Source organism: Hemiscyllium ocellatum, chromosome 1, assembly GCF_020745735.1.
Source record: "Hemiscyllium ocellatum isolate sHemOce1 chromosome 1, sHemOce1.pat.X.cur, whole genome shotgun sequence".
Taxonomy (NCBI): Eukaryota; Metazoa; Chordata; class Chondrichthyes; order Orectolobiformes; family Hemiscylliidae; genus Hemiscyllium; species Hemiscyllium ocellatum.
Window position 1 is genome coordinate 62,383,203 of NC_083401.1, and position 25,382 is coordinate 62,408,584.

Here is a 25,382-nt window from a genome sequence, read left to right on the forward strand (position 1 = left end):
AAATATTACAAATAGAGCTGTTCCCTTTTTCAATGGCCTGTTCTATCTAATAAATTGTTTAGTAGTGTAGAACCTGTAAAACATGCAATACAGTGTCGAGCATTAGGTGATCCTGCAGTTGGACAGTATTTGCTGGATAATTCTGAATGAGCAAAGAATTATGCTGACAACCAATTTAAAGTATAGTGCACTTGCTTAAATTGGAAGCTACATATTCTAATATAGGTAATTACGGTAATACAGGTAATTGAAGTCCAGGTAATTTATGTATATTTTAATAGGAAATAACATGGCCCCAAAACACAACACGTCTTAAAACTTCCTTTAGTTTATTTTTTCCAATCTTCAAACATTCTCTATCCACATGTGCTGTGTGTATCCTTTAATTCCATGATATCTATCAGCGTATGTCTTTTATGAGGCACTTTTATAATTTTGAAAATTCTTTTAAAGAACATCTGTTGCATTTTTTCTTGTTGTTACTTCTTCAGTGAAATCTATTGTACATAGAATTACATTTAATCTGCATCAAAGAAAGAAGTGGCCTTTCTGGTCAATGCTGATGTTTCAAAGGCTCAGAGCTCCTACCCTATGCCTATACTACATCATTCCTTTAAAAATAAAATACTGCAGAGTGCTGGAAATCTGAAGCAAACACAGAAATGTAGGAGAAACTCAGCAGGTCTGGCTGCATCTGTGGAGAGAGAAGCAGAGTTAAGAGTTCAAGACTATGGGCCTAGTGCAGGAAAGTAGGACTAATCTGGTAAAAGCGTATTTTTAGTCATCTAGATTAATGGGCTGAAGGGCCAGTTCTGTACTGTATGACTCCATGATTAACAGTATGAGTTCAGTATGACTTTTCCCCAGAATTCAAAAGACTCAAAACAGTTTTTCTGAATATTTTGAGTGTTCAGAGATGTGAAGAAGAGTCATACTGGACTTGAAACATTCATTCTCTTTCTCTGTCCACAAATTCTTCCTTTTGTTTACATCAATGCATCTATTCCTTAGTACAGAAATTCCTCCTACATCTTTATTTGATTTGCTAATGGCTAATTTATATTTATAATCTCATGCTCATGTAAGCAAATACAGTGTCTCCACACACAGATCCTGTCAAACTTGTTAATATTTTTAAAGTTGTCCTTGGGCAGGAACTTTGTCTGTGTGTGTGGTTTTTTTATTGCTGGTACCATTACACCTTTGAGCTATTTTGCTAAAAGCCAGTGTGTGGCGAGAACCAAAAATTGCAGATAGTGTAACATTGATCCACAACCTTAACTGGCCTATCAGTTAGAGTCTGAGTAAAATTTTCCACTTGACTTGTGAGGCCCACACTGTTTTGGTGGTGCAGTGGCTGCCTGGAGATATCCTCCTGCCGTCAAACTATAGCACAGCATTCCAAACAGATTTTGAAGGCACCTCCCTCCCCACTTGGCTATGGCTTCAGTCACATAGTGTCTCTTTTACAAAGATGCTACAGAAGTGTGGCCCATATTTTTCAATTTTTTTTTCAAAAAGGTGTTGACTGGGTAATTCAAGATTAAGTGACTCCCTGCCCACCCCACCCTGCCCCGCCCTCTCTGCCCTGTTCTTTCTCACTCAACTGCAATGGCAGGCAGCAGCTCCTTCCATGTTAGAGGCCTCTTACTTGTCCTCCGGCTTTGAGAGCCTGTTTATCATCCTCAGTTTGAAAGTGAGTAACTCCTAATTGGCCACTAACAGTCAATTACTGCTAAACTGTTGTCAGTTGAATATGTTCAGTACAATGCAGGATCACAGTCTGTATTAGGGCTATTATGGTACCGTGGTAGTGTCCCTACTCCTGGACCAAGAGACCTGGGTTGGGTCCAACCTACTCCAGAGGTGAGTAATAACATCTCTGAACAGGTTGATTAGAAAAATAGGCTAAAAAAAATCAAGATATGTATTTTACCCTGACATTTTGAGGTTTTAGCCTAAAGTCTGAAATGCTGCTCATGTTTTCCAGTGAAGAATGCCCCCCCCACCTTTTTCTGTGCTCTTTAAGTGCTTCAGTACTATAAAAGACCAGAATTAAATGGCAGATTGTCTGACTAATACTGCACATAATTATTTTTATTTTACCTCACAGCTTCTATATTGTATTTCCTGAGAAATTAACTTTATTTTCTAATTAAATCTTGCAATGAAAATGTAATTCTTTTTGAATTTTACTTGTAGATTGCACATCAGTTGCCTCACCTTAAAGCGATTGTTCAGTACAAATATGCAGTGGAAGAACACCAACCAAATATTTTTAGCGTAAGTGTTCTCAAAAAAGCTTCTGGAAATCAATACTTTATTACATCTTTTAATCATCCAATAATTAAATAGGAATTTAGCATAATACACATTACCTTACTAAGAATTTTTAATTTTTAAGTATTTAAAGACATTGTTTGCCTTTTTAAAAAATAAGTATTTTAATTTTGTTTTAAACTTTTAAGTGGAAGAAATTTCTGGAACTTGGGAAAAGTATTTCGGATGGAGAGTTGGACGAAATTATTGAGTCTCAGAATGCCAACCAATGTTGCACACTAATCTACACTTCTGGAACAACAGGAGTCCCTAAAGCAGTGATGCTTAGCCACGATAATGTAAGTTTTGGTTAGTCTTATTTTGAATTTGATAATTACTGAGACCGAAACAGAAATTGCTGGAAAAGCTCAGCAGGTCTGGCAGCATCTGTGGTGAGAAATCAGCGTGAACATTTCGGGTCAAGTAGCCCTTCCTCAGATTTGAACTTTCTTAATTCTGAGGAAGGAACACTGGACCCAAAACATTAAGTCTGATTTCTCTTCACAAATACTGCCATATTTGTTGAACTTTACCGGCAATTTCTGTTTTTGTTTCTGATTTACAGTATCTGCAGTTCTTTTGTTTTTTAATTACTGAGACAATTTTTATTAAGATTCATCAATATCTTATTGTTAGAAAGTTATTGACTTTGGAATATGAAAGACACTTGATTATAAATCTTTTAGAATATGACATTTTCCACTTTGCCAGTTGCATTTTGTTTGTTTTGACATCCTTCTTGATAAAATCTAAAGATACTATTTTTAATATTTTGTTTTGTCAGACGTTATGCTCATATGAAATAAGTTCATTTGTTTGGTTCATGTGGGTTTTTGAGATTGAAGGCTAGAATCTATTGTTCATTTATTTGACATGCAGGTGTAGTGGGCAGGGAGGAAAGATAATAGATTGCTGGCCTTCATAGGGAGAGGATTTGAATTTTGAGTAATAATGATTTGCTGTGGTTATACAGGGCCTTGGTGAGGTTTCACCTTGAGTATTGTGTGCAGCTTTGGCCTGCCAGTCTGAGGAAGGACATTCTTGCTATCGACTGATTCTCAGGATGACAGGACTGACATATGTAGAAAGACTAGATTGACCGGCCTGGTACTCATTGGAATTTAGAAGAATGAGGGGGGAATCTCATAGAAATATATAAAATCCTGATGGGACTAAACAGACTAAATGCAAGATGAATGTTCCCGATGTTGGGGAAGTCCACAACTCAGGGTCATAGACTAAGAATAAGGGCCATGATGTGGAAGTGCCAGTGTTGGACTGAGGTGGGCAAAGCTAAAAATCGCACAACACTAGGCTATGGTCCATCAGATTTATTTAGACGTACTGGCTTTCGAAGCACTGCTCCTGCTTCAGCTGGTTGTGAAGCAGGACCAAAAGACACAGAATTTATAGCAAAAGATTACAGTGTCATGCAACTGAAACGATATATTGAACAAACCTAGATTGCTGTAAATCTTTCATCTTTTAGAATGTTTTGCAGGTTTTTGTTTATTAATATGTAAATCCCAGAACTTCTTTTAAGTTACATTGAGAGACAACTTAAGGTTTTATAAAAAAAAGTGACATCTCAGCTCAGAGAATGCATTAGAGGTGTGATGTTAGAGTGTGTCTATATCCCAATCTTGAGTGAGACTGGTTCTACTTCCAAAGTAGGAATTTATAAAATGTTATATAGATTGACTGCAGTGTGTGTGTGTGTGTGTGTGTGTGTGTGTGTGTGTGTGTGTGTGTGTGTGTGTGTGTGTGTGTGTGTGTGTGTGTGTGTGTGTGTGTTCACCTGCAATATGACATGAACCCAAGATCCCAGTTGAGGCTATCCTCATAGGTACTGCACCTGGCTATCAGCCTCTACTCGGCTATTTTGCATTGTTTCCTGTCCCGGAGTCTGCCTTGGAGGATGGTCAACCAAAGATCTAGGCCAAATGTCACTGACCACTGAGGTGTTCCCTGACTGGGAGAGAACACCCCTGGCTGGCAATTTTTTTTTAGATTAGATTACAGTGTGGAAACAGGCCCTTCGGCCCAACAAGTCCACACCAACCCGCCGAAGCGCAACCCACCCATACCCCTACATTTACCCCTTACCTAACACTAACTTAGCATGGCCAATTCACCTGACCCACACATCTTTGGACTATGGGAGGAAACCGGAGCACCTGGAGGAAACCCACGCAGACACGGGGAGAACGTGCAAACTCCACACAGTCAGTTGCCTGAGGCGGGAATTGAACCCAGGTCCCTGGCGTTGTGAGGCAGCAGTGCTAACCACGGTGCCACCGTGCCGCCCATGAATTGTTGCATGGTGTCCATTCATCCATTCTCCTAGCATCTGCTTGGTCTCGCCAATGTACCATGCCGCCGGACATCCTTGCTTGCAGCATATAAGACAGACAACATTGGCTGAGTCACAAGAGAACCTGCCACATACATGGTGGGTGGTGTCTGGTAGTATCTATGTTGACACTGAAACGTCTTGCACTGGTAGCCATTACAGGGTTGTACGGTGTTGTGGTTGATATTGTCCTGAAGGCTGGGCAGTTTGCTGTGAAGAATGGTCTGTTTAAAGTTTGGCGGTTGTTTAAAGATGATAAGTGGAGGTGTGGGGAAGGTCTTGGCGAGATGCTAATCCTTATCGATAATGTGTCGCAGGCTGCGAAGAACATGGCGTAGTTTCTCTACTCCTGGGAAATCCTGGACAATGAATGGTACTTTATCAGTTGCATCTCATGTCCCTCTCCTGAGGGGGTCATTACAGTTTCTTGCTGTAGCACTTTGGAACTGTCAATCAATGAGTTGAGCATTGTATCCTGTTCTTATGAGGGCATCCTTGAGCATTTTCAAGTGTCCAGCGCATTCCTCCGCATCTGAACAGATCCTGTGTATGCGTAGGGCTTGTCCATAGGCTGTTTTAATATGTTTAGGGTGAAACCTGTGACTATACATTGGCCAGGAATTGAATCTGGGCTTCCGGGCATGGCGTTTGTCTGTAGGGGATTGCTGTTTTATTGCTGGTTCATTGGTGGTTCAGTGGTAGAATTCTTATCTGCCATGCACTAGTTTGGTTACTGGCCAGTGTATAGTCGCAAGCTTCCACGTTAAACATGTTAAACAGCCTACAGACAAGCCCTGCGCATACACAGGATCTGTTCAAATGAAGAGGAACACAATAAATGCTTGAAAGTGCTGAAGAACGCCCACATAAGAACAGGGTATGATGCTCAACTCATCGATCGCCAGTTCCTCACAACCTGCAACACGTTACCTCTAAAAACCTTCCCCATGCCTCCAATTCTTGTCTTTAAACAGACCATTGTGCCCAGCAAACTGCCCAGCCTTCACGGCAACATCGACCACAACACTGTACAACCCTGTCACGGCTACCGCTGCAAGATGTGTCAAAGTGTTGAGATGGATGCTACCATTGCACGTGGGGATACCGCCCACCACGTACAAGGCAGGCACTTATGTGACTCAGCCAACATTGTCTATCTCATACATTGTAGGCAAGGATGCCCCGAGGCATGGTACATTGGCGAGACCAAGCAAATGCTATGACAATGGATGAATGGACACCATGCAACAATCACCAGACCGAAGAGTTCCCTCCCAGTCGGGGAGCACTTCAGTGGTCAGGGATATTCGACCTCGGATCTTCGGGTGACCATCCTCCAAGGCAGATGTCGGGATACATAACAATACAGAGTGGTAGAGCAGAGGCTATCGCCACATTCGGTATCCATGAGGATGGCCTTATCCAGGATATTGGGTTCATGTCACATTACAGGTGACCCCAATGCATGATTCCCTCTCTCTTTCTTTTCTGTTTTCTCTCTCTCTCCAATCTCTTCTCTCTCTCTTTTCTCTCCTTCCTCTCTTGTCTCTCTCTCTCTCTCCTCTCTTTCCTCTCTCTCTTCTCTCCCCCTTCTCTCTCTCTTTTTTCTCCCTCCTCTCTCATCTCTCTCTTTCTCCCCCTTCTCTCTCTCTTTTCTCTCTCTCTTCTCTCTTTTCTTTCTCCTCTCTCTCACCTCTCTCTTTTCTCTTTCTTCTCTCTCTCCTCTCTCTTCCTTCTCTCTCTTTTTACTCTCTTCTCTCTCCCTTCTCACCCTCTTCTCTCTCCCTTTCTCACTCTCTCCTGTCTCTCGTCTCTCTTTTCTCTCTCTTCTCACTGTCTTCTCTCTCCCTTTCTCTCTCTCTCTCTCCTGTCTCTCCTCTCTCTCTTCTCACTCTCATCTCTCCCTTTCTCCTTTCTCTCTTCTCTCTTTTCTCTCTCTTCCCCTCTTCTCTCTTTTTTTTATCTCTCTCTCCTGTCTCTCCTCTCTCTCTTCTCTCTATGCTGTCTCTCTCTTCTCTCTCTCTCTCTCTCTCTCCTCTCTCTTTGCTCTGGCCTCTCTCTCTCTTCTCACTCTTCTCTCTTCTCTCTTCCTCTTCTCTCTCTTTTTTCTCTCTCTTCTCGCTCATTTCTCTCTCTCTCTCTCTTTTCTCTCTCCTCACACTCTTCTCTCTCTTCTTTCTCTCTTTTCTCTCCTCTCTCCCGTCACTCTTCTCTCTCTGTTCTCTCTCTCTCCTCTCTTTCTTTTCTCTCTCTGTTTTCTCTCTCTCTCTCTTTCTCTCTATCTCTCCCCCCCCCCCCTTTCTCTCTTCTCACTCTCATTCTCTTTCATTCAGACACAAACACATAAGTCTATGGGTTGAATTTGAATTTACAGAACTATATTTGCAGATACATTCTATTTTGCCCAAAAAGCACACAATCTGCAGGCAGTCAATCCATGTAACATTTTATAACTCCTACTTTGGAAATAGAACCAGTTTCACTCAGCTTGGGTTACAGAGAGACTCTAACCTCATACTTTTAATGCATTGTCTGAACTAAGATGTCACTTTTTTTTGTAAAACCTTAAGTTACCTGTGGAATGGGACTTAAAAGAAGTTTTGGGATTTACATATTAATGAATCAAAACCTACAACCCATTCTAAAAGATGAAAGACTTAACAGCAATCTAGGTTTGTTCATTATATTGTTTCAGTTGAGATTATCAGATTAGTCATGAACTCATTGGTGCAGCAGATGTGATGGGCTGAATCGCCTACATCTGCTTCTATTCTGGTCTTATGAATCCCTGCCTTAAACATATTCATAGTCTGAGCTTCCATAGCCCCAAAGTGATGGCAGAAAAAGAAATTCTGCTCACCTTGGACCATGAGTCATTCCCCTCATATTAATTTGCAAAATTTTAAGTAACAAACAAATAACAGCTTGAGAAAAAGCTTCCTCATGCAGTGAGTGGTTAGGTCTGGGGTGCTCTGCCTGCCAGTACAGTTTGACAGAAATATTTAAAGATGAGTTAAATTGTTATTTGAAAAACAACAATGCACAGCAAAGCACAGCAGAATCAGATAAGTGAAATGCTCTGTTGAGGGGCTGGTCTGAACTCAATGGGCTGAATGGCCTCCTTTTACACTATAGTAATTCTGTGAATTGTGTAACTGAGTTATTTGCCTAGAATTCCCAGTCTTCGATCTTATCTTTTGCTCATAATATTTATGTTGCTACTTCAGTTTGATTTTTGGTCAATAGTAACTTCCAAAATTTTGATAATGGGTACAGTTAATGATGAACATCTCAGTCAATATCTAAGGACAATTCTTTTCACTTCTTGGATGGTGTTCATTGCCTGTGTTCCTGCTTTCCGGTTTATACATTGAATGAGGTTAAAAACAATCTTTTCAAGATAAATGCCACAGCAGACTATTTCTGTTACATTGAATTTCATGAAGCCTATTGAAATTCTTATTTCAGTCTCAATCACAAAAGGGAGACATTAAGAATGCGTATGATTTGGAGCAACGTCATGGGTCCTCCTAACATCCTTGCTGATGTCAAAGTGGGAACTGTCAAGTTAATAACTAAAGCTGTTCATCTCTGCTAAAAGACAGTGGATGAGTGGACTAATCATGCCTCCCAGTTTAAAAGATAATTCATCAATCTGGAACAGAAAGTCATTTGGATCGGTGTGATACTAACTGTACAGTCATTTTGACATAGAGAACTCAAAGAAAAGGCCTTGAGAACTACCTTCAGAAAGGAGCTGACCAAGAGAGGAGAATAAGAAAAAGGCACAGTGAAATTAAACACTGTTCTGTTGATGGAAAATCAGGCAGAAAGAGTCAAACCATTGAATCAGAGAAGAACAAAAAAATATTCTCTCTCCTAAAATCTACTTTTCTGAGGAACACTCAGTAGTCATGACACTTGGCACTTGCGTGGCAAAAATGCTCATCATTACTTATCAGTTCAAATGTGCTGCTTTTGGACACAGATTGCTTCAGTATCTGAGGAGGCATGAATAGACCTGAACATTGTGTAGTTATCAGCCAACATGCCGCATCTGACCTTCAATGGAGGGAAAGTCATTGATGAAACAGCTGAATAATAGTTGGATCTAAGACACTTTCTCCGAGGGCAAGGGCTATTGTAATGCAGTGTTAGTGTCTCTATCTCAGGACAAAAAGGTCTGAGTGCAAGAGGTGTTCTCTGCTCCAGAGGTGTGTTATAACATCTGTGAAAGTTGGTTAATAATATCTACCCTGAGGAACTCCTGCAGCGGTATCCTGACTGACAGGCAACAACCATAAGCATCTTCCTTTATGTTAGATATGAATCTAACCATTCTCCTGATTTCTGTTGACTCCAGTTTTATTGGGGTTCCTTTATATCACACTGTGTCAAAAGCTGCTTTAATGTAAAAGGTAGTCATTTTCACTTCATCTCTTTTGTGCATGTTAGAGCAAATTTCCAATGTAGTCAGAAACAGTGAAGCAGTGGCAGACAAAATGGTCAGTGAGCAAGATGTTGCTGTGAAAGTGCTGCTTGATATCCCTGACAATATTTTCCATTCGATTCAAAGGTGTTTCAATTGGCTTCATTAATTTTCAAAAAGGTACACATGGAATAAAGGGCTGGGTGGAAAAGGGGGGGGAAGAGCAGGACAGTTGAGAGTATGGCGCTGGGAAAGCAAAGCAGGTACAGCAGCATCTGAGGAACAGGAGAATCAACTTTTTGGGCACACGCCCGTCCTCAGGCATAGCTTGTGCCTGAAACACGACTTTCCTGCTCCTCGGATGTTGCCTGACCAGTTGTGCTTTTCCAGCACCACTCTCTTGACTCTGATCTCCAGAATCTGCAGTCCTCACTTTCTCCCAGAAAGAGTAGAAGAGTCCTGCACAGGAAGGTAACAAGAAAAAGAATCTTCCATTACTTGCTGCTGATGGGGAGGAGATTGATGCAGTAATTGACTAGACTGGATATGGCATTGTTGGGTGAATGCTGGAGTAGATATACCAGAGCAGTGTGAACAGGGGTGCAGCTTCCTTCTGGAGCACAAGTTTCACAAGTTAAGGGCCCCTGGATGATGAGGCTGATCTCTTTTTTGATTTATTCATTATGTGAAATGTTCTAACGTGATTTTCTGAGTCTTTAGATAATACTATAGTTTAACAGACTGTGACTTACATTGTACCTGAAACTACAAAGTTGCCATTTATGAAAACGGTAAATGGATGTGTACAGAAGCAATGACAAAGATTAGAATTATAGTAGATGCAAAACGTCTTTTTTCCTCTTTTATGTCTCTCTCTCTTTATGGGGTAAAAACAATGACTGCAGATGCTGGAAACCAGATTCTGGATTAGAGTGGTGCTGGAAAAGCACAGCGGTTCAGTCAGCATCCAAGGAGCAGGAAAATCGATGTTTCGGGCAAAAGCCCTTCATCAGTATTCCAGGAATGTTTTTCTAAATGTCTGGATTTTCAACAGGTGTGAGTTCCGGTGACCAATCACCTTTCCTTAGGCAGGAAACTAACTCCAGGCTTCACTAGGAAGGTTGTAGGCAAATGCCCATGGTGGGAAGTGGTGTTCACCCAGCAATTTGTAAATCTCAATATTTTGAAGTAAACATTTTGTACTGCTTTCTCAATATTCCAGCTTACATTAACTAAGTAACAATCTGGTTTCTGGTATGGTCCTGTTGCACTGAACAATGTTGTTTGTACAATTCTCTACATTTTAGATGACGTGGACAGCTAAGACAGCAGGGCAGATGGTGGGTCTTCAACATGCTAGAAAAGTACAAGAAAGAGTTGTCAGTTTTCTTCCAGTGAGTCATATTGCAGCACAGATGATGGATATCTGGATTCCAATGAAGTTTGGAGCTGCAACTTACTTTGCACAGCCAGATGCACTCAAGGTGGGTAATTTATGTGGTTAAAGAATTGAGGAGTTATTTTAGTTCCCAGATAAATCTGAATAATTAATATAAATATATTAATTTGGGGCAAGAACAGACTACTTGGCCCCTCTAACCTCCTCCATGATTCATTTTGATCATGGCTGATCTGATTATTCCACAGTCCCACCTACTCCGATAAGAGCTATCTATCTCTGCCTTAAAGGCTCTGCCTCTCCTGCTTGTTGAGGAAGAGAATTCCAAAGAGTTAGGACAATGAGCAAAACCAAATTCTCATGCTATGTGTTAAAAAGGCAGACCCTTACTTTTGGGTCAATGGACTCAACATTAACTCTGTTTTCCCTCCACAGATGTTGCCAGATCTACTGAGTTTCTCTAGCAATTTCTGTTTTTGTTTCAGATTTCCAGCATCTGCAGTTCTTTTGTTTTAATATCATCCTATTAGTAGATTCTCACATAAGAGGATTTTCCAAGTATTTGCCCATGCACTTTAACCGACCTATATCCCTTTGTACACTATTTGTCCCCTCTAAAAATGATTTTTCCTATCTATTTCTGTGCCATTAGCAAATTTAGCAGCCATACCTTTGGTTCTTTCACCCAGTTCATTTGTGAAATGATATAAAGCTGGGTTGTTAGTTCTGATTCCTGTGGTAGGCCGCTTGTTGCCTTATGTCAACTAGAATATTACCCATTTATGCCTATACTTTGTTTCCATTAGCTAGTTAATCTTCTATTCATGCCAAGGTATTACTTTGTACACCATGGAGCTTTCATTTCCTACATTAACCTGTTGATGTGAGACTTATCAATGTCTTGTGGAGATCCAAGTGCTTTACAACCACGGTAGTGTCATACAGTACAGAAATAAACCCTTCGTTTCAACTCATCCATGCTGATCAGGTTTCCCAAATTAAACTAGTCCCATTTGCCTGCATTTGATCTATATCCTTCTAAACCTTGCCTATTCACTGCCTGTCTAAATGTCTTTTAAATATTGTAACTGTACTTGCATCCACCACTTCCTCTGGCAGTTCATTCCATATGCACATCACCCTCTGTGGGAAAACATTGCCACCAGGGTCCTTTTGAAATCTTTCCACTCTCGCGTTAAAACAATGCACTCTAGGTTTGAACTCCCCTACTGTAGGGAAAAAACCTTGGTTTTTCTCTTTACTCACATGTTAGTTCAAAGAACTGCAAAACAAAAATTGTTAAACATGATTTCCTGTTCACAAAACTATGTTGATTTGTGTGATTAACTTGAATATTTCGAAGTGCCCTGTCTTTAATAATAGCTTCTAACATTAGCTTCTGACAGTTTCCAGCTTTCTGTCTGTCTGTATCTCTCTCTCTCTCTTCCCTTTTTGAATAAAAGAGTCAAATTTGCTATTTTCCAATCTAATGGAACCTTTGTTGAATTTAGCAAATTTGAAAAATTTAAAACTAATGCAATGAAGGAGATCCAACATGGCGGTGATCTAACAGATCTGCCTTACTGAGCTCTGCACAATAACTCCAGGCGAAGTGGTGCTTTTATTCTCCCTATTTCTGCTGTTTTGGAAAAATCAGAAGTTTTAAGCTATTAGAATTGTTACATATCCATTCTAGCGATTAAGGAAGATGACTAATGGCAAAGGGCCATGTGGATCACATAAAGCAGGGCATTCCCCTGCAGCAAGAGACACACCCAAGGCTGCAGCGTCGACCTCCGTGGAAACCCAGCTGGACTCACCTGCCCAGCAGCTCCTGGCTTTGGAGTTCATGAAACTTTGGGAAAAGATTGAGGCAGCGATGGAAGAGACGCATGCCAGGCTGGAACTTATCTTGACCATGCTACAGAAGCATAAGCAGGAGATGCGGAGTCTCTGGCAGTGCGTGGAGGAGGTCGAGTGGCGGACTGCGGCATCAGAAACCGCGGCTGAATCTTCGGCGGGACAGATCTAGGCCCTGGAGAAGCAGGTACAGGCCTTAATGGAGCAGGTCGACAACCTCGAAAATCAAGGTTAAAGAAGGAACATCCGTATTATTGGGGCTGCTGGAGCGAGAAGATGATGAGCCAGTCAGTTTTTTTGAATATTGGCAGATGCACTTTCTGGGTTGGGAGGCCGAGGGAGGCTGGGTGCAGATCGATAGAGTCCACTGGGTCGCGGTGCACAGGTCTGGGTCAGACCAGTGCCCTGGCCTGGTCCTTGTGCGATTCCAGTCCTACAGGAACAAACCAAAGGTGATAGAAGCTTCCAGATCGTTGGGGAAGGATCCATAGGCCCTGATTTTCAAGGGATTCAAGATGACGTTTTTTCAAGACTTTTCTGCAGCTGTGATCTTTAAGAGGAAGGCCTTCGACAAGGTAAAGAAGAGACTAAGGAATCTGGATATCCAATGCTCCATAAGGTACCCAGTAGTGCTCCATTTTAGTCACAGAGGCTCCGTACATGTCTTTCATGAGACAAAGCATGGAATTTTTCGGACACTCTAGTGGGCGGCACGGTGGCACAGTGGTTAGCACTGCTGCCTCACAGCGCCTGAAGACCCGGGTTCAATTCCCGACTCAGGCGACTGACTGTGTGGAGTTTGCACGTTCTCCCCGTGTCTGCGTGGGTTTCCTCCGGGTGCTCCGGTTTCCTCCCACAGTCCAAAGATGTGCGGGTCAGGTGAATTGGCCATGCTAAATTGCCCGTAGTGTTAGGTAAGGGGTAATGTAGGGGTATGGGTGGGTTTCGCTTCGGCGGGTCGGTGTGGACTTGTTGGGCCGAAGGGCCTGTTTCCACACTGTAAGTCTAATCTAAAAAGTCTAATCTAATCTAAAATAGACTGGTTCAAGTAACATGGACAATAATTTTTTTTTTCCTTTTATTTTGTCCCTTTACTATTTTGTTTTCCTTTGTTGTTATCCTAATTTTTTTCTCGTTATAATTACTGGAATCCTTGCTTCATACTTGTGTTGATTAGAGAGAAAGGTGAAGTCCCTACCTGCCTGATGAAGACATCTCCAAATGTTCACCAATCCCAACTCTTCACATTTAAATGAACATTTAGCCATATCTGTCTAAAACAGCCCTTGAACCCAAGAGGAAGAGCCCAACTTACAAGTGCCAAATGCAAACAATTAAAGAGGCATACAGCCTAAGAAATACACATACTAAAATGACCATAACGAAACCTTTAAAAACTACACCTACAATAAGCCAATACAATAAAAACATGGTGGGAGATTCTCCCCCATTCCCACAGGGGGGCACATACACTACCCATATACACCTCCATGGCTCCTAATGGCTGAAGCTGCACCCCAAACCCAGGCAAAGAATAAAAGATACATGAACACTACAAATAAAGGAATTAAAAATGGGTAATCCACCGCTCCCATTCAAACATTGACCTCACATATTGATGGGAAAAAAACATTCCAACAACACTTTCCAGAATACTATTAAAGGGAAAGATTTTAATTGCCTTGTGGATCCCAGAGTGGATAGGATGCACAAGGATCCTCCAGATCTCTCCACACTTTAAATAATTGGTGGACTGATGTGTAGAGTTGGGATTGGTGGACATTTGGAGATGTCTTCATCAGGCGGGTAGGTCTTCACCTTTCTCTCTAATCCACAAAAGTATGAAGCAAGGATTGACCTGTTCTAGCTCCATTGGCTTTTTTGAACTTGGTAATTATCTGTAAAATTGAAAGCATAGCCATTTCCGTTAATGCGGCAGTATATTTGGAGATTAAGGTTAGGGGCAATGGAGTAGGTTCACGGCACTGGCATGTGGATTCTTTTTTCCTTAAGGATAGTAAGTTGATCGAGTACTTCTCGAGTGAGTTTAAAGCATTCTTGGCTATCAATTCGGGCACAGCCAGGAACCCGCCTCTGCTTTGGGCGACTACCAAGGCCTATGTGATGGGTATAATTATTTCTTATTGGCTAGTCAGAGATGACAGAAAGGAGAGCAGCAATATCTGCACAAAGCTCAGCTGAAGGCAGCCAAGACAGCATACTTCGATAGGCCATCAATGATTAATCTACAGCCAATCGCAATTCTCCAGGCTGCTCTGAATTCTGTGCTCACTCAAACAGAGAAGAGAGAAATCTCTTTTGCGAAACAAAGGCTACTTCAGTATGGTGATAGGCCAGGTAAATACCTGGTATACTTGGCTAGGAAAAAGAGCGCCCCCACCACCACAAATCCATCAGGGGAGGGCACTGGGACTTTTACTTGCGACTCCAAAAAGACTGGTATGGCATTTTGGAAATTTTATTCTGTGCTATATCGGTCAGAAGGCTGTGAGGACAGGCTGGTGAAGATGGAGTCCTTCTTTAAGAATCTGGACCTTCCAGGTGTGACTTTGGAACGGGCGTCTTTTTTGAATGCTCTCTTGACAGTGCAAGAGATACAGGAGACAGTACAACAGCTCCAAAGTGGTAAGGCACCCGGCCCAGATGGTCTTCTGAGTGAATTTTATAAAGAATTATATGAATATATTTTCCGGGCTGATGCTGGACATGTACAATTATTCATACAGTCAGGACTGCCTCCTGCCCTCTCTGAGAGAGGTTAATATCTCTCCCATTCTCAAGAAAGGGAAGGCCTTGGAGGACTGTGCCTCATATAGGCTGATTTTGCTGTTAAATTAACATTTTATCTAACACACTTGCATTGAGATTGGAGAAGGTGTTGCCCTCTATCGTAAAGGAGGACCAGATGGGTTTTATTAAGGGCCAGGTGTGCCAGCAGAGGTCGATTCCAGGCTTGGTGGTCTCCCTGTACGTGGAAAAGGTGTTTGACCAGGTGGAGTGGTCATATCTTTTTTATGGTCTGGAGTGGTTTGGTTTAGGTGGGGTCCTTGCTAGGTGGATGGTGGTTCTATATAATGATTCTAAGGCAGTAGTCCTTACCAATGGTCCAATAATGTTAGTATCAGAAGGGGCAGCTGACAGGGTTGTCCCTTCTCACCACTGTTGTTCATGCTGGTGATTGAGCCGCTGGTGGGGGCGCTATCTCGAGGGACCCCAATATAGCTGCTCCAGAGGTGGGATGTACGCAGATAATGTTCTCCTCTTCTTATCCATTCTGGCAGTGTCCATGCCCCATTTAATACAATGCATTCATTTACTTGGCTTTTTTTTTGGGAAATAAGATCAATATTACAAAGTCTGAGGCCATGCATGTGGTGGTGGGGGGGGGTGGGGGGGTGTCTTGAGGGAATACCTAATCTCGAAGGTGAAATCTGATTATTCTTCAGGTGGTCACAGGGGGTTTTGTTACCTCGGTATTTTTGTTACTCTTGCCTTTGACCAGCTATATAAGGCTAATTTCACGGACTTGCTTGATAAGATAAGTCAAGATCTTCAGCATTTGGTGGGCCTTCCAATATCTTGGAATAGCTCATTAAAAATTCCTCGCTTATTGTATCCCATGCGTATGCTACCTCTGATGTTGCCCAGGCAAATGTTGCAGAGACTCAACGGTTGGCTCGGTTCTTTTATTTGGCATCACAGGCAGCCTCTCACTAAGCTCGCAAAATTGCAGCTTCCCAGGGGATGTGGAGAGAGGGGGGAAGTGGGGGAGTAGGGTTTCCAAACATTAAATAAGCTCCCTGCTTATCCTTTGTGAATGATTGGTCCTCTGAGGACTCAAGGTCCATATGGTTGGATCTTGAGGTCTCCCAGCAAAATGCCCCCTTATTAATCTGTTGTTTATGGATTGCATGAGGACAGTCGTGGAGTACTGTTGGAATCCAATCGTCATCAATATGATCAAAGTGCGGAGAGCAATGCAAAAAAGTGAAGGCAGTCTATCTAAGACCTCCCTTTTCACTCCCATAGTCGGAATGCCAGGATTGTGGCAAGGGGCTGATGGACTCTGGATTTAAATTAGGGGTATCCAGGGGAGTCCCTTGACAGACATGCATTTGAGGGGGAGGTCATGTTGTCGTTTGACCAATTGAGTCTCAAGTATGGATTGCCCAGCAGGGACCTGTTTTGTTACTTTCAGGTCAGGGACTTTATCTAAAGAAATCTACACTTTTGGTCAACCATTATAGGTCTTACTTAGAGAGGAGAGTGCTTCAGATTACAGACACTCTCGATTAACGCCCGTTACCATTTACTGGGATGTGGCCCCTCGAAAGATATTGAGCAGCTCCGTGGGGTCAGGGAGCATGGTTTGGGAGTGGAGATCCCTTCAGAGATATGGGAAGACATTTGTGAGGACAAGAGAAAGATGGTGATCTGCAACAGAATGCATGCGATACAGCTGAAGGTCCTTCACAGGGTTTATCTGGCCCCAGAGTGGCTTGCGAAATTCAAAAAGGGAGCATCTCCAATGTGTTCCAAGTGCAAAATAGGTGTAGGTGTTCTTACCCACTGTTTATGGTCATGCCATAAGCTTTGCAAGTACTGGGGTGCCATAGCAAGAGTCATAGAGGGGGTCCTAGGGACTGAAGTCAAGGTAGATCCGGTGTCTCTGCCTGCTGAATTTGCCTTCCTTAGAGATGAGTATGGGAAAAAGTTATTTAATATTGTGCGAGGAAGAACATATTGATGAGTTGGCTCTCAGAGAGCCCACTGGGTCTGCCTGGATGGTGTAGACTTGTTTTGGAACACATTTCCCTGGACGTCATTACAAGCATGGTGCATCAGAAAACAGAAATTTTCCATAAGATTTGGCTTAACTGTTGAGAAGCAGATCTGTCGGGCATATTAGTTAGGGCCTTTGTTTAGCCATGACCTAGGTCTGGCGAGCCGTGTGCCCTGAGAGGAAGAATCGTGAATAAATACGAATATAATATCTAATGCTCACAGTGATGGGGAACTTTGGTGGGGTTGCACTGAGTGGTGTAATTTATTTATTGAATTGTAGTACGTGTAGTTTTGATTTATTTTGTACAGAAGTAGTTAGTTTACAGTAATTGTTGTTATACTGTCAGATTGTTTTTTTTTGTAATTTTATAATTTTTGTAAAGAACAAAAAGTTTTCAATAAAACTATTTTTAAAAAATGCATCAACTGTCTTGCTAGTGACTTCGTTTAAGACCAGATTTATGTGGAAACTCTGATCAGAATATATTTCAGCTGCCATTCTCTTTTTCCCAAAATGTAATTTATTCATAAAATTTGCAGACCTGTTTTGTCTCGGCACATTCCAAAAAAAGGCCAATGACAGTCTCCTTGCTGTTGTAGCTATCTCAAAGGCAGTGTGTAGAGGAATTTGCTACTTCAGATGTGCAGGAAGGATATGATGTGAGGGCCCTTCTCACCACCAGCCAAAGTTCATCTTGGTGCTGATTTGAAAGTTCCGTTGATGAGCTCTCCTGCCAAATGGACTTTAACAGTCTGTTCAGGGAAACATACAACAGGGTCTATCATCTCTCTACTAACAGTGCCTTGCTTGCAACTGATGGACTTGTCAAAGAGGTTTGTCTGCACAAACTTTTCTTTGAGAGGGCAGGTAGTGCAGCACAGTTCACCTGACGAGACCAGCAATGTGACCAAACCCATCCTTCTCAACTCTAAGGCAGAGAATATCAACAGTAATGACACTTGGTGTTTGTACTCCCAGAGTCTGCATGCAGCTTGATACAGCTGTACAAAATGTTGGCCATCAGGATAAGAGGAAACTTGAATACATCTTTTTTCACTTTTTTGTCTCGAGATTTGTACTTCATGACCCAGCAAACATCATTGATGTTTGATCTGTAGATGAAGCAGAAGATGGTTCAGGTGACTGCTACAGTGCAGGAGTGAGTCAGACAGAAACTGCATGGAGCAAGTTTAAATAAAAATCTTCCTGTACTGTACCTCAACGTGCATCACTGGCACTTTACAACTACTGTGGCCTCTGAGTTAGCTTATCAATTGAAGTCAACTCTATACTAGAGTCATAGAGTAATAGTGATATATAGCATGGAAACAGACCCTTAATCATCCATGCTGATCAGATATCCCAACACAATCTAGTCCCACCTGTCAGCACCCATCCCATATCCCTCCAAACCCTTCCTATTCATATGCCCATCCAGATTTCTTTTAAATGTTGCAATTGTACCAGCTTCCACAACTTCCTCTGGCAGCTCATTCCATATACGTACCACCCTCTGCATGAAAATGTTGCCCCTTAGGTCTCTTTTTTATCTTTCACCACTCACCCTAAACTTTTGCCCTATAGTTCTGGACTTCCCCACCCCAGGGAAGAGACTTTGTCTATTTATCCTATCCATGTCCCTCATGATTTTATAACCCCTATAAGGTCACCCCTCAGCCTCTGACACTCCAGGGAAAACAGCCCCAGCCTACTCAATCTCTCCGTATAGCTCAAATCCTCCAGCCCTGGCAATATACTTGTAAGTCTTTTCTGAAGTTTCACAACATCTTTCCAATAGGAAGGAGACCAGAATTGCACATGATATTTAAAAGTGGCCTAAGCAATGTCCTATACAGCTGCAACATGACCTCCCAACTCCTGTACTCAATACTCTGACCAATAAAAAAAAGCATATCAAACACCTTCTTCACTGTCTTATCCACCTACAACTCTACTTTCAAGGAGTTATGAACCTGCACTCCAAGGTCTCTTGGTCAGCAACACTACCTAGGACCTTACCATTAAGTGTATAAGTCCAGCTAAGATTTGCTTTCCCAAAATGCAGCACCTCGCATTTATCTGAATTAAACTCCATCTGCCACTTCTCAGCCCATTGGCCCATTTGATTAAGATTCTGTTGTAATCTGAGGTAACCTTCTTCGCTGTCCACTACACCTCCAATTTTGTTGTCATCCTCAAACTTACTAACTGTATCTCTCATACTCACATCCAAATCATTTATGTAAATGATGAAAAGCACCGATCCTTGTGGCACTCCACTGGTCATAGGCCTCCAATCTGAAAAACAATCGTCCACCATTACTCTCTGTCTTCTACATTTGAGCTAGTTCTGTATCCAAATGGCTAGTTCTCCCTGTATGCCATGAGATCTAACCTTGCTAAGCAGTGTTCCATGGGGAGCTTTGTTGAACACCTTATTGAAGTCCATATAGATCACAGTCAAGATTAGAGTGGTGCTGGAAAAGCACAACAGGTCAGACAGCATCCGTGGAGCAGGAAAATCAATGTTTTGGGCAAAAGCCCTTCATCAGCCCTGATGAAGGAATTTTGACCGAAACATCAATTTTCCTGCTCCTCGGATGCTGCCTGACCTGCTGTGCTTTTCCAGCATGACTTTAATCTTGACTCTAATCTCTAGCATCTCCAACATCTGTAGTACCCACTTTTGTCTCATCCATATTGATCACGTCCACCGTACTGCCCTCATCAATCCTCTTTGTTACTTCTTCAAAAAACTCAATCAAGTTCGTGAGACGTGATTTCCCACACACTATCCCTAATCTGTCCTTACCTTTCCAAATACATGTACATCCTGTCCTTCACGATTACCTCCCACTACTGACACTAGGCCAACTGGTCTATAGTTCCCTGGCTTGTCCTTACCACCTTTCTTAAACAGTGGCACCACGTTAGCCAGCCTCCAATCTTCTGGCACCTCACCTGTGACTATCGATGATACAAATATCTCAGTAAGGGGCCCAGAAGGTCCAGATGCTGTGTGTGTGTTTTTAGCTGGGGGAGCAGAAGGGAGCTCATAAGAGGGCCCAGGCAAACATTGCATCGCCTTCAGACTCCTCTCCAAGCTCACACCAGGTGAAGGGGCACTGAAATCGGCAGCCTGCCCACCATGTGTAAGTAAACAAATGACCACCATATTGCACCATAGTACAGTTGGAGTAGGCAGCCTGCTTCTTAAAGCAATTATTTTTAAAGGACATGAAGGAGGGGTGTGCAATCTGTGAGTGGAGTGGAGGGAGGGGCTGTTGAGGGTAGTGTCCCCTTGTGCCTAAGGTACTCCTCTGCACCCTTCCCCCACACGCACCCCCCCTCTCCTGCCCCACCTCCACAGAAGATAATACCTTCCCTCCCTTCTTTACTTCCCATCTGGAATTTAAAAACTACCCATCACCCCACCTTTCTAAGACGCTCAAACCGTTCCCACCCAAAACCTGTATCTTGGATCCATTAACCACTTTCATCCTGGGACTGTTTGTCGCAGGTTTCTGTTAGCATCCACTACAGACCACTGGATGGTTGAACCAGCAACTCCAAAAAGTGTTATGTTCTCTCCACTATGTGGTGGACATCCCATTCTGTACCACCTGGGCAGGCTTCCAAATTCTCTGTTGCCTCTCTGACTGTCATCTTTTCTTCAAGAGTGTGGGGATCAGTCTGGGTCTTGGGGAACTATAGCACGAGCATGAAGCCTGCACCTATCTTGTGCAGGAGGAAGTGCACTGCTTGTGGACAGGGAGGAGCAGCAGTGCATTTCCCATGTCCTGGTCACCCCTCCACACATGATGTGGAAGTGATTTTCTGCCCTTTGATTATTTCCATGCTTGAGATAAGATGACCAGCACAGACTCTGATTTGAACTTGCCACCTCCTGGTTCTTGGTGGCATGCCAAGCAGGATCTTCTTCCCTACGTTATCGGGGGAACTGCATCTGATTTTGTATGGCTTCTGTGTAAGCCTTGATATTGAAAATTACATTGCCATCAGTTTTACAGTATGGAATGTCAGCTTACCTAATGTAAGTTTGTCAATCTGTTTCTTCATAGGGTACATTATTGAACACTTTAAGAGAAGTACGTCCCACAGCCTTTTTAGGTGTACCTCGTGTTTGGGAGAAAATAGAGGAAAGGATGAAAGAAACTGGTGCTGAATCATCTGCTTTGAAAAGAAGTATAGTTAGGTGGGCGAAGGGTCTTGGCCTGCAAACAAGTTATAATATGATGCACGGGTATGTCAAAGGTTGAGTTTTTTAATGAAGTTCTTATAATAGTAACACTTGCTATTTATTCCTAACACCATGAAGGTGTATGGAACTTGTTGCATTTCATCCGGTTGGTTCTAAAAGTTAATGTAAAATAACACGGGAGTAGTATAAATATCCCTCAAATCCATTCTCCACCCAAGTATTTGTCCAGTTTCCTCCTGATTCTGTCAATATTGTCTACTTCTGCGGATAGTTAAATTGGCATATTTATCACAATGCTTAAAGAAACACAATTTAAAAATTTCAAAGAACAAAGATCACTGAAGGTGTATGCCCTGAAACGTGTGGATTGACTATGTGTCTGTGATTTAATAATTGTGAAGTTAAGTTGGAGGAATAAGTTTTTATAAAATTTTAGTATAGCTCAGTGCACATATATCTATTGAAAGCTTTAATGTTATAGTCAAATGCAAGGGGCAATTTTAAATGTTTAAATTATATGAATCTATTTCTTTAAGGTAATAACTTTGACTTTAATTTATAACAATGTCAGTGTCACAATATTATATCGAGAGAACTGAGAAGGAGAAGAAGCTGTACCAGAACCTTGAAAGAATGTGTGTGTGGATTAAATTGTTAATGAATAGTTCTTGTAGAATGTCTATGAACTTGAGCAATGCTACTTTGGGGCACTGAATAGAGGTAGAACTCATGCACACAACATGATGGCAGTATAAAAGGCAAAAAGATTTTTATTAATTTTTTTATTGTTGTTTTAAGTGATGTGGATATTGCTGGTTGGACCAGCTTTATTATCCATTCCCAATTGTCCAGAGTTCAGTTCAAAGTGGGTCTGAAATCACATGTTGTTTAGACCAGGTAAGGATGGTAGATTTTCTTCCCTAAAGAACCACGTGGGTTTTACACATATTGACAGTGGTTACATGGTCAGCATCAGACTAGCTTTTTATTCCAGATTTGTAGGAATAAAATGGTGGAAAACAAATTCATGTCCCCAGAATGTTAGCCTAAAGTTCTAGGTTAAGGAGTTAATATGGAAAATGATAATCAGATCATGATGGTAAGGGGTAGTGTGTACAAACTAAACTGAATTGTTAAATAATGCTAAAGTTTGTAAAAATACTAAAACAAGAAAACTAAAGGCTCTGTATTTGAATGCACGAACAACTCAAAATGCAACTGAACTGATGATGCAAAGACAATATAACATGCATTACATAGCACTGCAAGATGACATAGATTGGCACCTGAATGTTGAAGGCTACATTACATTTAAGAATCTAGAGAAACGGTGAAAGGATAATTCTGTTAATTAATCAATATAATAGTAGATTAGACATGCACTTTTCAGATGCTGAAGCAGTTCATGTCCAAATGCAGCACGATCTGGACAAGAAAGCAGAGTTTATGTTTCGAATCTGATGACACTTTGTTGGAACTGATAGTGGCTAGGTCACACAGATATTTATGCTGAAGATGGTTATTTGTGGGCTGGGGGTGGGGATGGGGGGGGGGGGGCGGGGGGGGGGGGAGTTGGGAGGGGGAGGAGGGGGAGGTGAGTGGGGTTGGGGGAAGAAGGAGGTGGTTGGATAGGTGAAGATGGGGACCAGACAGAAAGCGAGAGAGAGAGAGAGAGCCATATGAAAGTGGTAAATACATGAGGAGATTGTGGATGGCAGGCCGGGTCAGAAAGGAAGCTTAATAAATAATAATGATAGCTATCAACATCCTATCAATGGCTATACTATCACCATCCCATGGGTTACCATTGTCTAGAAACTGAACTAAATGAACTAAAAAGTACTATAGCTACAGGAGCAGGTCTGAAGCTAGGAATTCTGGGAGAAGGAATTCGCCTTCTGTCTCCCCACTATTTTATCTACATGGCAAAAGTTAAAAATCACACAACATCAGTTTATAGTCCAAAAGTTTATTTGGAAGCACTAGGTTTCGGAGCGCCACTTGTTCATCAGGTGGTTGTGGAGGTTAAGATCATGCTCACAGAATTTATAGCCAAAGGTGTCCAGTGTCATGGAGATGTGATACAGTAAACAATCTTAGATTAAAACTTTCATCTTTTATAATGGAATATGCTGGTTTCTATTCTTTGATTTGTCAACCCTATAACTTCTTTTAAATTACATTGTCAAGCTAGCTATGCTTTTTAAACAATAGGTATGCAGTCTGTCTGTGTCCCAATGCTTTGTCAGACTGACCAACCCTCTGAATAGTTTTACAGAGTTTTACATGGATTCATGAAGTTCTTAAACAAAATAAAATGTAATTCTATAACAACAAATTCACCCCATAAACTTATATGTGTGTACATGTGGGAGTGACAGATTGAATGTGCATGTGAATGTGTGTGTGTGGGTGTGAGTGCACGTGAATTACATTTTATTTTGCTGCATGAATCCATGTAAAACTCTGTAAACTGTCGAGGGTTAGTCAGTTTGACATAGCATTGGGACTCAAAACACCGATTATTTAAAAAGCTGAGCTATCTTGAGAAGGTAATTTAAAAGAAATTCTGACAGATCAAAGAACAGAAACCAACATATCCCATTATAAAAGATGAAAGTTTTAATCTAAGATTGTTTACTGTATCACATCTCCATGATACCGGACTCCTTTGGCTATAAATTCAGTGAGCATGATCTTAACTTCCACAACCACCTGATGAAAGAGCGGTGCTCTGAAAGCTAGTGCTTCCAAACAACCCTGTGGGAGCATAACCTGATGTTGTGTGATTTTTAACTTTGTCCACCCAGTCCAACACTGGCACCTTCAAGTTGGGGTATAAGTTAGTAATCGCTACTTGCCTGGATGGGTGCAGGTATAACATTCAAACTTAACCAGGGCAAAGCAGCCTGCTTGATTGATGTCCCATCCACCACATTAAATGTGCTCCACTCTATCACCAGCATTTACAAAATATACTGCATCAACTCACCCAGGCTCCTCTGACAACATCTTTCAAGCCCATGATGTCTACCACTTGGAAAAACAAGGAGAGCAGATGTGAGTTCTCTTTGAAGCTACACACCATCCTGGATTGGAAATATTTCACTGCTCCTTTGATATCACTATCAAAAGGCCAGGAATGTTCTAAATTAATGGGGTTTTCCTAGATCCCAAGGACTGCGATGTTTCAGGAAGGCAGCTCACCGCCATTTCCTTGGGGACAATTCAGGCTGAGCAATAAAAGTTGTTCTAACCAGCAATGCTCACATCTCATGAATTATTTAAAAAATCACAAGGCTTAAAGGAAGTGGCTGCAGAGCTAATATTTGCCTTGGTTGTAATCATTCAGATCCCCCAGGCTCCACAAAATTTAACACCACTTTCAAGAAAGGAGGAAGCAGAAAGCTATAGGCCACCTTGCCTAACATCTGTTGTGCGAGAGTCCATCATTCCTGATGTAGTAGTAGTTCATTTAAACAATTATAATGCAATTAGGTGGTTTATGAAAGTGAAGCAATGTTTAATGAACTTATTCACTGCTGACTCAGGTTTGATTCTAGCCTTGGGTGAGTGTCTGTATGAAATTTGCACCTTTTCTCTGTGTCAATGTGGGTTTCTATTAGATGCTCTGGTTTCCTCCACAGTTCAGAGGTGTGCAGGTTAAGTAGATTACTTATGGTGAATGCAGAGTTATGGGAGTAGAGTGGGGTCCTGAATCTGGGTGGGATGCTCTTTGGAGAGTTGGTGCGGACTCAATGGGCTGAATGGCCTTTCTGCATTCCAGAGATTCTATGATTCACATTCATTGAAGAAGTAACAGGCAAGGTTGTTATACATCGGTTGATGTGTATTTCTGTTTCCAAAAGGCATTCAGTAAGTGCCAGAAAGAAGTTTCCAGTTAAAGTAAATGGTGTTGGAGGTAATATGGATAGAGGACTGGCTAACTGAAGGTTAGCAATAAGTTGCGATAAATAAGTCACTTTGAGATTG

The 25,382-nt window shown here is 41.8% G+C and overlaps 1 protein-coding gene across 1 annotated transcript in view; it reads left to right on the forward strand.

Annotated features, from left to right (window-relative positions):
• LOC132826833 (long-chain-fatty-acid--CoA ligase ACSBG2-like) overlaps window positions 1-25,382 on the forward strand; it is a 91,558-nt gene that overhangs the window by 12,772 nt on the left and 53,404 nt on the right. The window contains exons 5-8 of the mRNA XM_060843477.1: window positions 2,203-2,283; window positions 2,469-2,618; window positions 10,409-10,585; window positions 21,250-21,431. Of these exons, the coding sequence (XP_060699460.1) occupies window positions 2,203-2,283; window positions 2,469-2,618; window positions 10,409-10,585; window positions 21,250-21,431 (590 nt within the window). The remainder of the gene's footprint in view (window positions 1-2,202; window positions 2,284-2,468; window positions 2,619-10,408; window positions 10,586-21,249; window positions 21,432-25,382) is intronic.